General features: G+C 40.4%; 1 protein-coding gene across 2 annotated transcripts in view; it reads right to left on the bottom strand.

Annotated features, from left to right (window-relative positions):
- The window catches only part of LOC121292663, a 188,692-nt gene that overhangs the window by 106,829 nt on the left and 68,121 nt on the right, over nt 1-13,742 (bottom strand). For both annotated transcript variants that reach the window (XM_041214933.1, XM_041214925.1), the window contains 7 exons: nt 13,187-13,414; nt 11,996-12,115; nt 10,335-10,546; nt 4,209-4,278; nt 2,782-2,949; nt 948-1,064; nt 541-804 (listed from right to left, as the gene is read on the bottom strand). In XM_041214933.1, coding sequence (XP_041070867.1) covers nt 541-804; nt 948-1,064; nt 2,782-2,949; nt 4,209-4,278; nt 10,335-10,546; nt 11,996-12,115; nt 13,187-13,414 — 1,179 coding nt within the window. The remainder of the gene's footprint in view (nt 1-540; nt 805-947; nt 1,065-2,781; nt 2,950-4,208; nt 4,279-10,334; nt 10,547-11,995; nt 12,116-13,186; nt 13,415-13,742) is intronic.

The raw sequence follows: 13,742 nt of genomic DNA on the forward strand, positions 1-13,742 counted from the left end.
CCTGTCTCAGTGGTTCTCAAGCTGGGGTCCACAGAGACCCAGCAAAATAATCTGGGAGTATTTATCAAGCAGGGCTGGCTATATGGGTGGGCGGTGTGTCCATCTGCCCAGGGCACCAGTGATTAAGTGATGGCTGGAGGTGGGCTTGCTGTGAGCCAGAGGGGTGGAGTGCAGTGTGGCCACCACAGGTACAGTGCAGAGCAGAGCAGAGTAGCTGTTTTGCCTTGGAGGGGAGTATGCATGGAGGAGTGCTGAGTGGCTTGAAAATTGCAATGTAATATTGCAGTTACCAAGTCTGATGGTGGGTGCATGTGAGTTCTGTAAGTAAATAACTGTTTTCTTCAAACACTCTTAATTGTTGTGATTTCATATTCTGAGTAGTATTTAGTAGTATAACTTAGATAGGAAGGTTTGTGAATATTCATCTATTTGAAAAGGGGTCCTTCAACCAAAAACGTTTGAGAACCACTGTTCTATCAAATATTGTGAATGACTATGTGTCAACAATACTTTAATTATTTAACAGGCATGCATACATACTCATTGTGCTGTTCTGTGCTGCGAATGTTGTCAGACTTTGTAATGTTGCTGCTCCAAAAGAAAAATCATCTGTACTTAAAACATCAAAAATGCAGTCATCGTTTCCTTTGCAAGTTTCATTAGCTTTGTCGATTTTCTCTTTTTCAGTGGTTAGCAAAAGTTCATCATAAAATTTAGGTACAAAAGTATTGTTGTTATAGGTGTACCAAGACTCTCCTGGGGTTGTATTATATGTGAATACACTGATGTTCACAGTTGTTTTCCCTAAAAACACACACAAAGATAAATGTAATAAGAATGATATTGTCATTGTCATATAATTAGTTAGATGCTGAGTCAGTCATCCATATTATTCATTACTTACCATCTAGCAATAAGGTTTTGAAAAATGTGAAAGCTGTACTTACATGTCAGGCCAAAATCAAAGAATATCTGAGCTTCTTTGGGCAAATTTGTTCCATCAAAGTCAAGGTACGTTCCATTGGCAGCTTTAAAATCATCTGTTTTATCATCATTCCAGACACCTAGATGTAGAAATGGAAAATAATGTTGTATTACGTGGAAAGCTAGTACTAATTTCTACACCTTTTTCTGCTTCTGGATTGTTATAATTATTCACCCATATTATCACTTAAAATGACAACCGATAAACATATGGAAAAAGTAAAGCAATACTTGAGGTAAACTTGATGTGGAATTTCAAAACGGATGCATCTCAGCTCTAACTCATCCAGAGCTTTAGCTCAGACACTAAAATAAAGAAAGAGCTTATACTTATGTAGAACATATCGTGACCTCAGGACATTCCAAAGTGCTTTACAGCTAATTAAGCACTTCTGACGTATAGTCACAACATCAAATGTAGGAGAATCACTGCCAATTTGCACACAGCAAAGTGATAATAAGCAGATAAACCATTTTTAGTGATGTTGGCTGGGGAAAAAATATTGACCAGGGCACCAGGGAGAACTTTCATGCTCTACTTACGCGGGATCTTTTACAGCCACTTGAGTCTAATCTGAACGACTAAAGCAAAGCCACGATTGAGCCTAGTCTTCACTCTCTGTTGAAATATCTGGATTGTTCAGTTCTATTTCAAACACGCTAAACAGTTATTCCACAAAATCAATTGATAATAAAATTATTTTACAAAGAGCTTTCTTATATTTTATGGTAATAAATCAAGTTTGCAAACTGAACTTATGATTTATGAGTCCACATGTCATTGTAAATATTTGTATGGCATATCATTGTTCATGAGCCATATTAAGATGTGTAGATTTGTTATCAATTATGAGAAAATTTCTGCCTCAGTCTGTGTGAGTTGTTTAATTGAGTGAATTAACAGAGTTGCTAAACTGTAGTTTTGTCAACCTAAACTAGTCTGCACAATAACTTCTCTTTCTCCTTAAAGGACCACATTACATGCCATTACAGGTGAGCTTACCTGTTGAGCCATCTGGTGAAAATTCAGTGGAGGTCATTTCAGTGGCAGATGAAAAAATTAGTTATAGCAAGTTGCCCCCCCAACCCCCTTTTTAAAAATTGGTTGTGTGTATTGCCTATTTCTTTTGCCCAGAGATAAAAGTTCAAATTACCTACCATGGGGCTACTTTAGCTTTCAGTGATAATGTTGGGTCAACCACCTGTTATACACACTGGCCAATTTCAAGTAGGCCTCATAAAAGGCAGTCGAACTGATATTGCCCATTTTAAACCATTGCTGAAATTTAAAATTACTGCTTGTGTTTGTTAGTTATGCAATGGTGGGGCTGGAATATCCACTGTTAGTGTCCTCTGCTTAGTCATTAAATATATATCATATTTCCTGTTGGCTGGGAAAGGGTTCCTGCTCCTTCCTAATAACTGACAGACAATCTAACCTACATTACAAGTGAATTTCCTTGAATCTTTGAAGAACAAAAAATGTTGGAAATACTTAGCAGGTCTGGCAGGTTTGTGGAAAGAGAAACACCATTAATGGGCCTTGAGTGAATGGGTGAGATTTTAACTCACTCAAAACCCATCCACTTGCACAGAGTTAAAATTGGGCTCAATCTGTCTCTTTCCACAGATGCTGCCAGACCTGCTGAGCACACCTAACATCTCTTTTTATTTCAGATTTCCAGTATTCAAATTACTATGCTCCTATATTTGAGTTAAAACGTGTAACAATTGTACAAAGTGTAAAATTGTTAAGTTGTAATAAGGACACATTTTGAAAGTGGTGTCATCACTCACCCAAGAGACCTTCTGTTTTATTTTTTAAAGAATTATCTAATGAAGTAGTGAAAGCCAAAGTCCCCTTTGTTCCTGAGACAGTGACGGATGTTCCACCTTCAAAAGTAGCCACTGTTTCATTGTTGCTTGTCTTTTGTAAGGTTACTTGATTTATAAAGGTAGAATTTTCTGTAAAGAAGAATGATTACAAAAATCTAATTTAATTAATGTTTTATCTCCTATATTGCCAGTTTAAGTAATTTACCGTTTCTCAATAAATCTAATATTAGGACATTCATAAGAATCAAGTCCCACATTAAAACAAAACAATGTTAAAAAAAGGACAATGGAAAATTATCAATATATGAAAGATCAAATCCTATTGCAGATCAACAGCTCTGTAGACTATAAAAAATTGATAATCATGTATATCTGTGAATAAAGATAGTTATAAATTCAGTCTAGGATGCCTTTAATTAACAATAACTAAAAACTGAGACACACATTCATCAACATTGAATGATTGGATGCACAGTTCTATTCATAGCAATGTGGGAACTTTGTAAATTAAAACAATGATATCATTAAATGCCAATACAGAAAATCTAGATATCAATAAATGCAGTGGATAGATAATGAACAGTGATATAACAAACCGAGATTATCAGCAAACAAAACTCTTATTAGCTTTTTTGAACTCTTCAGCTTCAACAGTGAAATTGAGCAAAGGTCTGAATACCGGATTCCTGTTTCTCAACTAAAAAACTGCCGATCAACGATCTTATACACCCATTTGCCTGCCTGAATCACATTTCAGATAGATCTTTAAATGGATTCCATAGTCTTTGGCTCAAACCATCCAGGAGGCTGATTAGATATGCAGATCAGGGTCCTACCCTTATTTTAGGGCCCTGCTTACAACTTTCACAGAAAAATGGGTGGGGCATGCACAGCACATTTCAGTTTCACCTTTCTCTGTGCTGAGAGGTGAAGCTGGATGATCCTTAAGTGGAATGTTGGAAGCCTCTCCCAAAATACAACTTTTGTGGGGATATCATCACTTATTTTTGTGGGGCCAGGAGGATGAGTGCCCCTTGGGCTCCTATAATATTCTTCTGTTTTGCCCATTCTCAGCAACTCCCCCAACACCCCTTTCCAACAACAAACCATACAGTGCTGATTTTCTAAATTGAGAAACCAGCCTGGCGAAAATGTTTAAATGAGGCCTAAACCTGAAAGAAGTCTGTGTCTCCCAATTGGAGAGTTGGCATGTCACCGACTTCATGCCCATTCTGCACCAAAATTGAGTCTCTCCCCCATAAATTCCACAAAATATCTTCTTTGATTTTTCTTATTACCACTGTAGATTCCTTAGACGTTGATGCATTTGGCTTGTGGCTGCTGCAGACAGTAATGAATGAAGTCAAAGTTCAACTATTCACTCTAACCTGTAACGTTTACAATGTTTCCGTCAACCATGAGAATTATTTCATCATTATCATTGATGTTCCACTGAACCTGTAAAAGAAAAATAATTTCACTACCTGGACTTACCCACTGCTAGATAGCAAATCTTTGCAAATGCAGTCATATGCACTCTATTGCTTTTAAAAAAAATCTTGTTTGTAAAGTTTGGGGTCATGCAAGTGATGAAGAAGAAATAGAAAAATCCCCTTTGGACACTGGAGTACATTTTCTGAGCATATGTTGGCTTTAGCCCTGCCTGACAGAAACTAAACAGAAGTGAAGTGGGATGGGAAGAGTTAAAATGAAGCTGGGAACTTATCCACTCCTTTCCATCTGAATAAATATAATTTTATAGCACAGATGGAAATGAAACCTGCCCTGTGCTGGAGGGGCCTCTTTTAATATTTGGGTCAGGCTTCAATGACTTCATAATGGTCCGATTTGCGATTTTAATCTGAGGCCTGAATAATTGGGGGCAGTGATGGCTTCTCCATCAGATCAACCCTGCCAAGACTTGGATTGAGGGCCAGGAAGGTAGGTTTACACGTGGGCCAGAATTAGCACCAATACAAGATGCCTGTGATTTTGTGATTTCTGCTGGTGGCAGGCATGGTTTCTTGATGTCGACATGTACTCAGAAATGTTAGACTCTAATGTCAGCATCAGAGGGTGCCTGGTCAGGAATATTAGCGCTGATTTAGAATCAAGTCGAATGAGAACGAGGAGGATGTATTTTGTTCACTGTGTGTCAGTCAACTTCTAACCAGAGCAGAATGATTTCCCCTCTATTGCCAGTGAAATTATAAATTAGTTCCAAATTAAAGTACCTAGAGCTCATTATAAACAGCACAAAAAAGAAACACTTCTGACTATTTTACTGGGTTTAGCAATTAGGAATCAGAAAAAAATATTTCCCCGACTGCAGCTGGCTGGTATTGAGCTCGGATGAGCAAAATAGACACCTGGGGTCTTTATCAGGATTGCATATTCCAATGCATATTCCCATTTAAGTTGTGAGTTAGCAACATCAGGGGCTAAATTTCCACGGTCAAAACGGGAGGCTTGTGGAGTTGTATTTTTAAATTTCCCATCTGATTCCTGCCGCCTACCAATTTCATTGGGGATTGCGACCCGGCACGTACTTAAGGTGACATCAGGTTCGCTTTTTAAAAGCCTGCCCAAAATAAAGCTTCCCTGCCTTTGGTATTTTCCTGTAGGTGGATGGCTTCCTGAAGGTTGTGGGAATGACACCAGAGGCAGCATTTTGCCCCCATTGGGGAGAAAGTTTAAGAGTGGACACATGGAGGCATGCCTCTAATTGGCACCCCCAATTGGGGGCGTGCCACCATTTTATGTGGGTGGGCCAATTAAGGCCTGCCCAGTGTGACTTCTGCAAGGAAGCGCTGTGCACTCTCTATGAGTGTGGGATGGGTGGGGGGCAGGGCGGATTTCCTGAGCCGAGAGTGCGCTCTTTCACGCATGCGCAGGAAAGAGTGCACTCATCTCCCTGAGGCTAAGTGCTGCCTCAGGGAGATCGGCTCCACAATTAAAAATCTGAAAAATAGAAATATGAAAAATTCCCTGACATGTCCCCTCATCTGACATTGAATTGGAGCATGTCCATCACCATTAAATACACTTTAATTACATTTTTTAAAGCCTACATGAAACCTCATCCCGCCCGTGGATGAAGTTTCATACTTTTTCTAATGCCTGCCAGGGCTCCCGGCCTGCCCACCAACCTTAAGGTTGGATGGCAGGTCCATTAATTAGTTTAATGACTTTGTCAACGGCCTCAATTGGCCATTGACAGGCCAGCGGGTGCACAGCTGATTTTACTGCACCCCCGCCTACCTGAAAATTGAAATGGGGCATGGTGATGTCAGGAGTTCTGCCCGACATCATCCTGAGTCATTTTATGCAACGGCGAGTGGGTCCCACCCCCCACCCCCCCTCAAATATATTTCACCACATTTCTACTTCTCTTTAGTTCCGAAGAAGAGTCATACGGACTCAAAATGTTAACTCTGTCTTTCTCTCCACAGATGCTGACAGGCCCGCTGAGTTTTTACAGCAATTTTTGTTTTTGTTTCAGATTTCCAGCATCCATAGTATTTTGATTTTGGCCATATAATAACACTAGAAAGTCTTTGAAATGTTCATAAGTCTTTGAAAATAACACAATCAGGCATTCAACATTCCCTTTGAAGAAACCTTTAATCTTGTCCAAATAAACACACAGGGATTGAAAATCACTTCAAACAAATATCAAATTATTACAAGGTTATAAAGCTGTCAATCAAACAAAACTAGTACTCCCCTTTGCAACAATGTAAATAGACCCTGACCGGGTTGAGTCCATTAGTCAGCCTTGGAGCTCAACCAAAAATTCACTATCTGCCATCTGGCAAAACAGATGTCCAGCTATCTGTTCAAGCTGCTTCTGCTGATATAGTTGCCAGATGGCTTCGCTGTGAATACTTCATTGAGCTCCAGGAATGACTAGGGGACTCAGTCTGGTGTCTGTGTACAGCGCTACACAGTTTTGTTTGATTGACAGCTTTATTACCTTGTAATAACTTGATCTTTCATTTACATAGAAACATAGAAAACAGGAGCTGGAGTAGGTCATTCGGCCCTTCAAGCTTGCTCTGCCAATCAGTATGATCATGGCTGATCCTCTATCTCAATGCCATACTCGCGCTTCCTCCCCATATCCCTTGACGCCTTTAGAGTCTAGAAATCCATCCATTTCCTTAAATATATTGAGTGACTTGGTCTCAACAGCCTCCTGTTGTAGGGAATTCCATAGGTTCACCACCATCTGAATGAAGAAGTTTCTACTAATCTCAATCCTAAATGGTCTACCCTGTATCCTGAGTTTGCGACCCTTTGTCCTAGACCACTCCCCCAGCCGAGGAAACATCATCCCTGCATCCAGTCTATCCACCACTGTCAGAATTTTATATGTTTCAATGAGATCCCTTCTCATTCTTCTAAACTCCAGTAAATACAGGCCTAGCTGTCCCGATCTCTCCTCATGCTATAATCCATTTGAAGTGGTTTTTCAATGCCTATGTGTTTATGTGGATAAGATTAAAGGTTTCTTCAGAGGGAATGTTGAATGCCTGATTGTGTATTTTTAACAAATCCATGAGCATTTAAAAGACTTCTTTGTGTTATATATGGCTCATTGTTCCTGTACTTAGTGGATACTGGGTGAGTGGATATGGAGGATGCATGGGAGCATGGAGAGGCCATAGGAGATATGAGGAGGCATGGAGGGTGGGTAAGTGGGTGAGATGAGAGGGGTAGCATCCTAACAACCATGAAGTGAACTGAAATCAAGAAGCGCAATACCATCAAGGGGAGAGCAACCCACTTGCTCGACAGCCTGTCCACCACACTCAACATTCACTCCCTCCACCACCAATGCACGGTAACAACAGCATGTAGCATCTACAAGTTGCATTGCAACAACTCACCAAGACTCCTTTGATAGCACCTTCCAAACCCATGACCTCTACCATCGAGGAGGACAAGGACAGCAGTTTCCTGCTGTTATCGCCATTCCTTCACTGTCCCTGGGTCAAAATCCTGGAACTCCCTTCCTAACAGCACTGCGGATGTACCTACACCACATGGGGCAGGATTTTTGGGTTCTCGGGCAGGCACAGCGGGCAGGCCCTCGTGCGGCTGGGAAATGGTCCTTGCCTGTGATCGGCCCCCGACCAATTAACGGCCAGCCAGCATGAAACGTGTGCTGAAAGGTTCAGCACTGCAGGAGTGGGGGCGGGAACAGGGCGAGCACTGACAACAGCACAGGCGTGAGGGTGCGCACACTGAAAGCTCCCTGAAGGCGGAGAGGGCCTTAGCGAGCTGAAGGATTTTAAAACCAAAAATAAAGATTTTAAAAATCTGAAAAAAAGGTCCCCACATAGGGCACACTCACATGAACACAAACATAATAAAAATAATATCAAAACATTTTTTTTCAAATTAATGTTGGAAACCTCATCCCACGTGCAGATGAGGTTTCCTCTAAAATGCAAAGGCCCTCTGGCCGATTCACCCACCTACCAACTGTAAGTTTGGATGGGCAATGAAAAATCTCTCTCAATTAATAATTTAATGGCCTTAACAGGCCTCTTAATTGTCAGCATGTGCGCTGCCAACTCTCGCGCGTGCCCGCTGATTGAAATATCACAGGAATGCATGATGATGTCAGGACATTCACCCGACATCATCGCGCACTATTTTATGCGCGATCGGGTCGAGCACGTGCTGACTTGCGGGATGTAAAATTCTGCCCATCGACTGCAGCGGTTCAAGAAGGCAGCTCAACACCGCCATCTCAAGGGCAATTAAGGATGTGCAATAAATGCTGGTCCAGCCAGCGATACCCGTATTCCATAAATGAGAAAAAAGGGGTGATTACTCAGTAAATGTAGGTAGGCTTTTCTAACCTACTGGCCTCACCAACTGCCCACCTCCGTTGTTTCCTCGGGAAGCAGTGGACATGACTCCAGCCCACACCCAATACCCAGAAACCAAAATACCAGATGTACAGGCTGGCGTTTAGAAGTCGGAACCTCAAAGTCAGGAAATGGCTGGACTTGCAGTTCCTGAACTGAAGAGAAAAATCCGACCCCAGAGTAATGCAGCCATATAAACGTTGGAAATATACATTACTAATTTCAACAGCTTAAGATAGAACATTGCTTCTAGATTTAGTAATCACTAAATTTGTCAGAAGGTTCAAGTTCCACTCCAGGACTTGAGCACTAAATCAAGGTTGACACTCCAGTGCAGAACAGAGGGAGTGCTGAACTGTCGGAGGTGCTGTCTTTCAGATAAGACACCAAATCAAGGCCCTGTCTGCTCGCTCACGTGAAGCTAAAAGATAGCATGGCATTTTGAAAAAGAGCAGAGGTTTTATGTCTGGTGTCCTGGCCAATTTTTGTCCCTCAATTAACATCATCAAAACAAATTATTTGGCCATCGTTTGGAGAGGTGGCAGCATAGTGGTGTTGTGACTGGACTAATATTCCAGAGCCTTAGGGTAATGCTCTGGGAACCTCGGTTCAAATCCCACCACGGCAAATAGTGAAATTTAAATTCAATAAAATTCTGGAATTAAAAGTCTAATAATGACCATGCAACCATTGACGATTGTTGCAAAAACCCACCTAGTTCACTAATGTCCTTTAGGGATGGAAATCTGCCAACCTCACCTGATCTGGCCTACATGTGACTCCAGGACCAAAGAAATGTAGTTGACTCTTAACTGCCCTCTGAACAAGGGTAATTAGGGATGGGCAATAAATGCTGGCCTAGCCACACCCACATCCCATGAACGAATAAAAAAAAAATCATATTGCTCTGTGATGGGACTTGCTGTCTCATTTCTACATAACAACAGTGACTACACCTCAAAAGTACTTTATTGGCTGTAAAGCACTTTGAGATAGCCAATGGTCATGAAAGGTACTATTTAAATGAAAGTCATTCTTTTATTTTTTCTCAGGATATTTGGTAGGTCAAGACCACATTTGCATTCAAGAGCTAGTTTTATGGTTAGTAAAGATAATCACAAAAAGAAGACACTGCATTTATATAGCAGATTTTACTTCCTTGGGATATCTCAAGCTCCTCACAAACAATTAATTATTTGTGAAGTATAGTCAGTGTTGCTATGCGGACAAATCTGATTTTCTCGCAGCAAGGTCCCATAAAAAACAACAAACTAAGTTACCAGTTAACCTATTTTTATTGATGCCCATTGAGAGGAATGCTGGCCAGGAAACCAGATGAGTTTCTCTGTTTTTCTTTAAATAGTGCCTTGGGATCTTTGATATTAACCTGAATGGCAGATGTCAGTTTAATGTCTCATCCAAAAAATGGCAGCTCGAACAATTGAACGCTCCTTCAGTATTGCACTGAAATGTCAACATAGATTAGATGGTAAAATCCTGGAGGGACTTGAACCTATAGATCTTCTAACTTGAAGGCATGAGCGCTACAACTAAGGTTAGTACCTCATTACAAAAATGTACAGTATTTAGTGCACAGTCCACTGTGAATTTCTTATATCCAGCACTAATCACCTTTGTTCCATTTGATCTTTGTGCTGCCAATGCTACAAAGCTTGTTGCCTGTGATGTTCTATTTTCTCCAGCTCTGAGGGTTCGCCCCTGTAAGTTGAACACCAGCGTATCATTTTCATCTTTCACATTTAATAGGATGAATTCTCCCAGGCCGTTGAAGGTATATTTTACATTATCCAGGGTCACAACATGAGGATCTCCAAAGAAAAAACCTGGTGAGTTGAAAAAGAATTGCCTCATAAATCTTTTCTTCATGTTAAAATGGAAACATTGGGGGAAAGTTTAACTATCTTTATTGGCTGTGAATAGAGTCAGCATGTAGTTAAAATTGAGGGACTCAGTTTCCTGCTTGATTCTTCCAATTTAACATTGCTGGCTTTGGGATGCATGAAATACCTGCTACACTCTGAAAAAATCCTCCTACATAAATAAATACTCATCAAAGTTCTATGAAGGCAATTTGTTATGAAGCTATTAATGTACATAATGTTAGAAATTATTTTTTTTAAATAGAGCTTTAGTCTGGGGTGTGCCTTAATTGGATTAAAGCCAGCTAGACTGGGTGCTTTGATGTATACTAGTTTTGAGATGTAACGCTCTGGGAACCTCAGATCAAATTCCACCATGGCAAATAGTGAAATTTAACTTCAATAAAATTCTGGAATTAAAAGTCCACTTGCATTTTGTTGAATAGAGCATTCAAGAATGGGAGTGAAATCTAGCACCTAGCTAGCAGAGACCAAGCAATGTTTATATTACTAATAAATTTGATACAATGAAAGGGGTTTTTATTGTTAGAAGAGGTGGAGTTCAAAGGGGCTGGTGATACAATGAGAATTTACGTTCAAAGACATACACTGGGAATAACAGACAGCAGTTTTGTATATGCAGAGCAGAGATGTGTAACATCAAAGCCTGTAAGCCCACAACTATATCTGCAAAGGAACCAAAGTGAAAGGAACCTCGTTTTGAATTTGTAAGGTGAAAATGCTTTGCTTGGTGTCTGCTTGAAGTCTATAGGTTGTTGATGCTTTAATGGAGATTAATTTGGGAATTTAAAAGTTATGATTATAGTAATTTGTAGCCATGCGTATATATTTAACTTGTGTAAATTAATAAATGTCTCATGCAGTTTGATATAAAAACCTCTCGAGAACTGGTCATTTTACGCCTGAATTCAGAGTTGCATCTCAAACATACCACTTAAAAATATAAGTTATGACAGTTGTTTAAAGTTTCCCTCTGGGATGTTTAAATAACTCAGCTTTACCAACTGCTGTGTCAGAACAAATAGGATCTAGATTGCATTTTAAATGGGATTTAAGTGAGGATGCCACCATTTCCTTACTAGGCAGGAGCAGATTAGAACTTGATGGTTAAGATTGAGTACTTTGCTTATAAACTACTTAAACGCACAATTGATGGAAGTTAAGTTCAGATATGCACACTGTTATTTGAAGTCAATTAGGATATGTTCCGTACTCTTTGAAAATTTATTTTATTGTGAAAAAAGATCATTTTTTTTTGGGCGAGTTATGCAAATTTGAAGACTTTATCACGAGAATAAAACTGATGAGTTCAGGCTGATGAAAAAAAGATGGAAAATTTTGGCTGAAAGGAAAAATATATCCAAAGTGAGGTGTATTCTTTAAATGAAATACCTATCCGTGGAGGAATATATCCGAAGCAGAAATCCAGGGGTCTCTTCGATCGGTAAAGATTACAGTAATAAGCATCTCCAGAGTCTCGGCAGCAGTCATGGTATGGGTCAACTTCCATTTCTAAACAGTGACAGAAAAAATAGTTTAACAACAACAAATAATCAGGATTAACAAGGAACATGTCCTATGCTAGCATTAGATATGGGGAATTCTCCTCAATTTCCCTGGCCCATTCCATTTCTAGGTTTGGCCCTAGTAAGAAAGAGAGTTTTTCCTAAAAAGCCTCTTATCCTAAGCAAAACACCATTGCAGTGTTATCACATTAATATCCATAAATAACTGGAAATGTTCTATTTTCTGAAATGAAAATAATAGTTGCCAGAAATTTACAGCAACCAGCTGGTATTTAGTTTCACAATCCTACTGATTATTAATAATCCCCTAAGCATCCCTTATTATCAGGGATCCTTTTACTGGCCAATATCTAGTCAGACTGTAGCATAATCCAGGGGTTGTAACATCAGGGCCAATTTGAACTTATAGGCCAGGATTTTTCATTGGTCAGGTGGGCTCGGCAGGAGCGGGCAGAGGCGGTTGCAGAGCTGACTGCCGCCTGTGATCAGCTCCGCACCGTGATTTCATGCGGGAGGGCCAATTAAGGCCCGCCTAACATAATGACAAGAGGTAGAGCTGAGCCGCTACCTGTGCGGGCAGGGGGAGGGGGGAGAGTCGGGTCTAGTGCTCCTTTGCTCTTTCCCCCGCCCCTCCACTCCACCTCCCCAAGCTGAACCTTCCACTGTTGCCTGGCCACAGTTCAGGCCAATGTCTCTTGCCCACATTGTTGACTGGAAATAACTGTGGGTGATGCAATTGGCCCTAATCTTAATCGGCTACCCTCCACTTGTGGATGGGTAGCAGCTCCGACCCTGACCCAGCCGCTCCAAAAATGGCTCGGGGTCAGGAATGTGACACCAAACCAGCATAACTGCCACTGGCGCAAAATAGTGGGCCCACCTGCCTCCAATCCAAACCCCAACTTGCCTTTAAAATCTAGCCCATTAACTCAGATCCTCACTTTACAGATGCTTCCAGACCTGCTGACTATTTAAAGCATTTTCGAAAGTACAACACTTTGATTTTTGTGGTGAATAATTTAAAACTTTACATAAAGTAGAAGGTATTTTTTCCTACCTTTGTATTGCTTTTGCAGAGATGGTAAAACTGTGTTCCAAAAATAGTTCCACTGCTGTCTATAATAAAAGTATCCCCTCCACCACCAAAACCACCAGTTGTAGTAAGTCCATGGTGTTGGGAGGAATTTTTCTTTTTCACCATAGATTAGACCACCATTCCATGAATAGTAACATCTCACTCCAGAACCTTGCTGACTGAATCTGCTTTGCATTGTGATGTAGTAAACTGGGAAAAGAAGTAATTGTTTTCCACATTTAATGTGTATTCTATTACACAATCTCCTGTCTTGTCTTACCATCCCCTCACTTGTCTTACCATCTTTCACCCTACCTAAAGTTCATTTACAAAAATCTGCTGCACATAATCTGTCTTTTATTAATTGAACAATCCAGTCATCATAGATTTACATTGGTTCCCAGTCCCTTAATGCCTCAAATTTATAATTCTCTATCTAACTTTTAAATACCTTCATGGCCTTGTCCTCCTTCTTTATCACCGCCCTCCAACCCTATTTCCATCCCACCCCAAACTCTCCATTTCTCTGACTTAGGTC

The sequence above is a fragment of the Carcharodon carcharias genome, chromosome 2 (genome assembly GCF_017639515.1).
Source record: "Carcharodon carcharias isolate sCarCar2 chromosome 2, sCarCar2.pri, whole genome shotgun sequence".
In the NCBI taxonomy this organism is placed as follows: Eukaryota; Metazoa; Chordata; class Chondrichthyes; order Lamniformes; family Lamnidae; genus Carcharodon; species Carcharodon carcharias.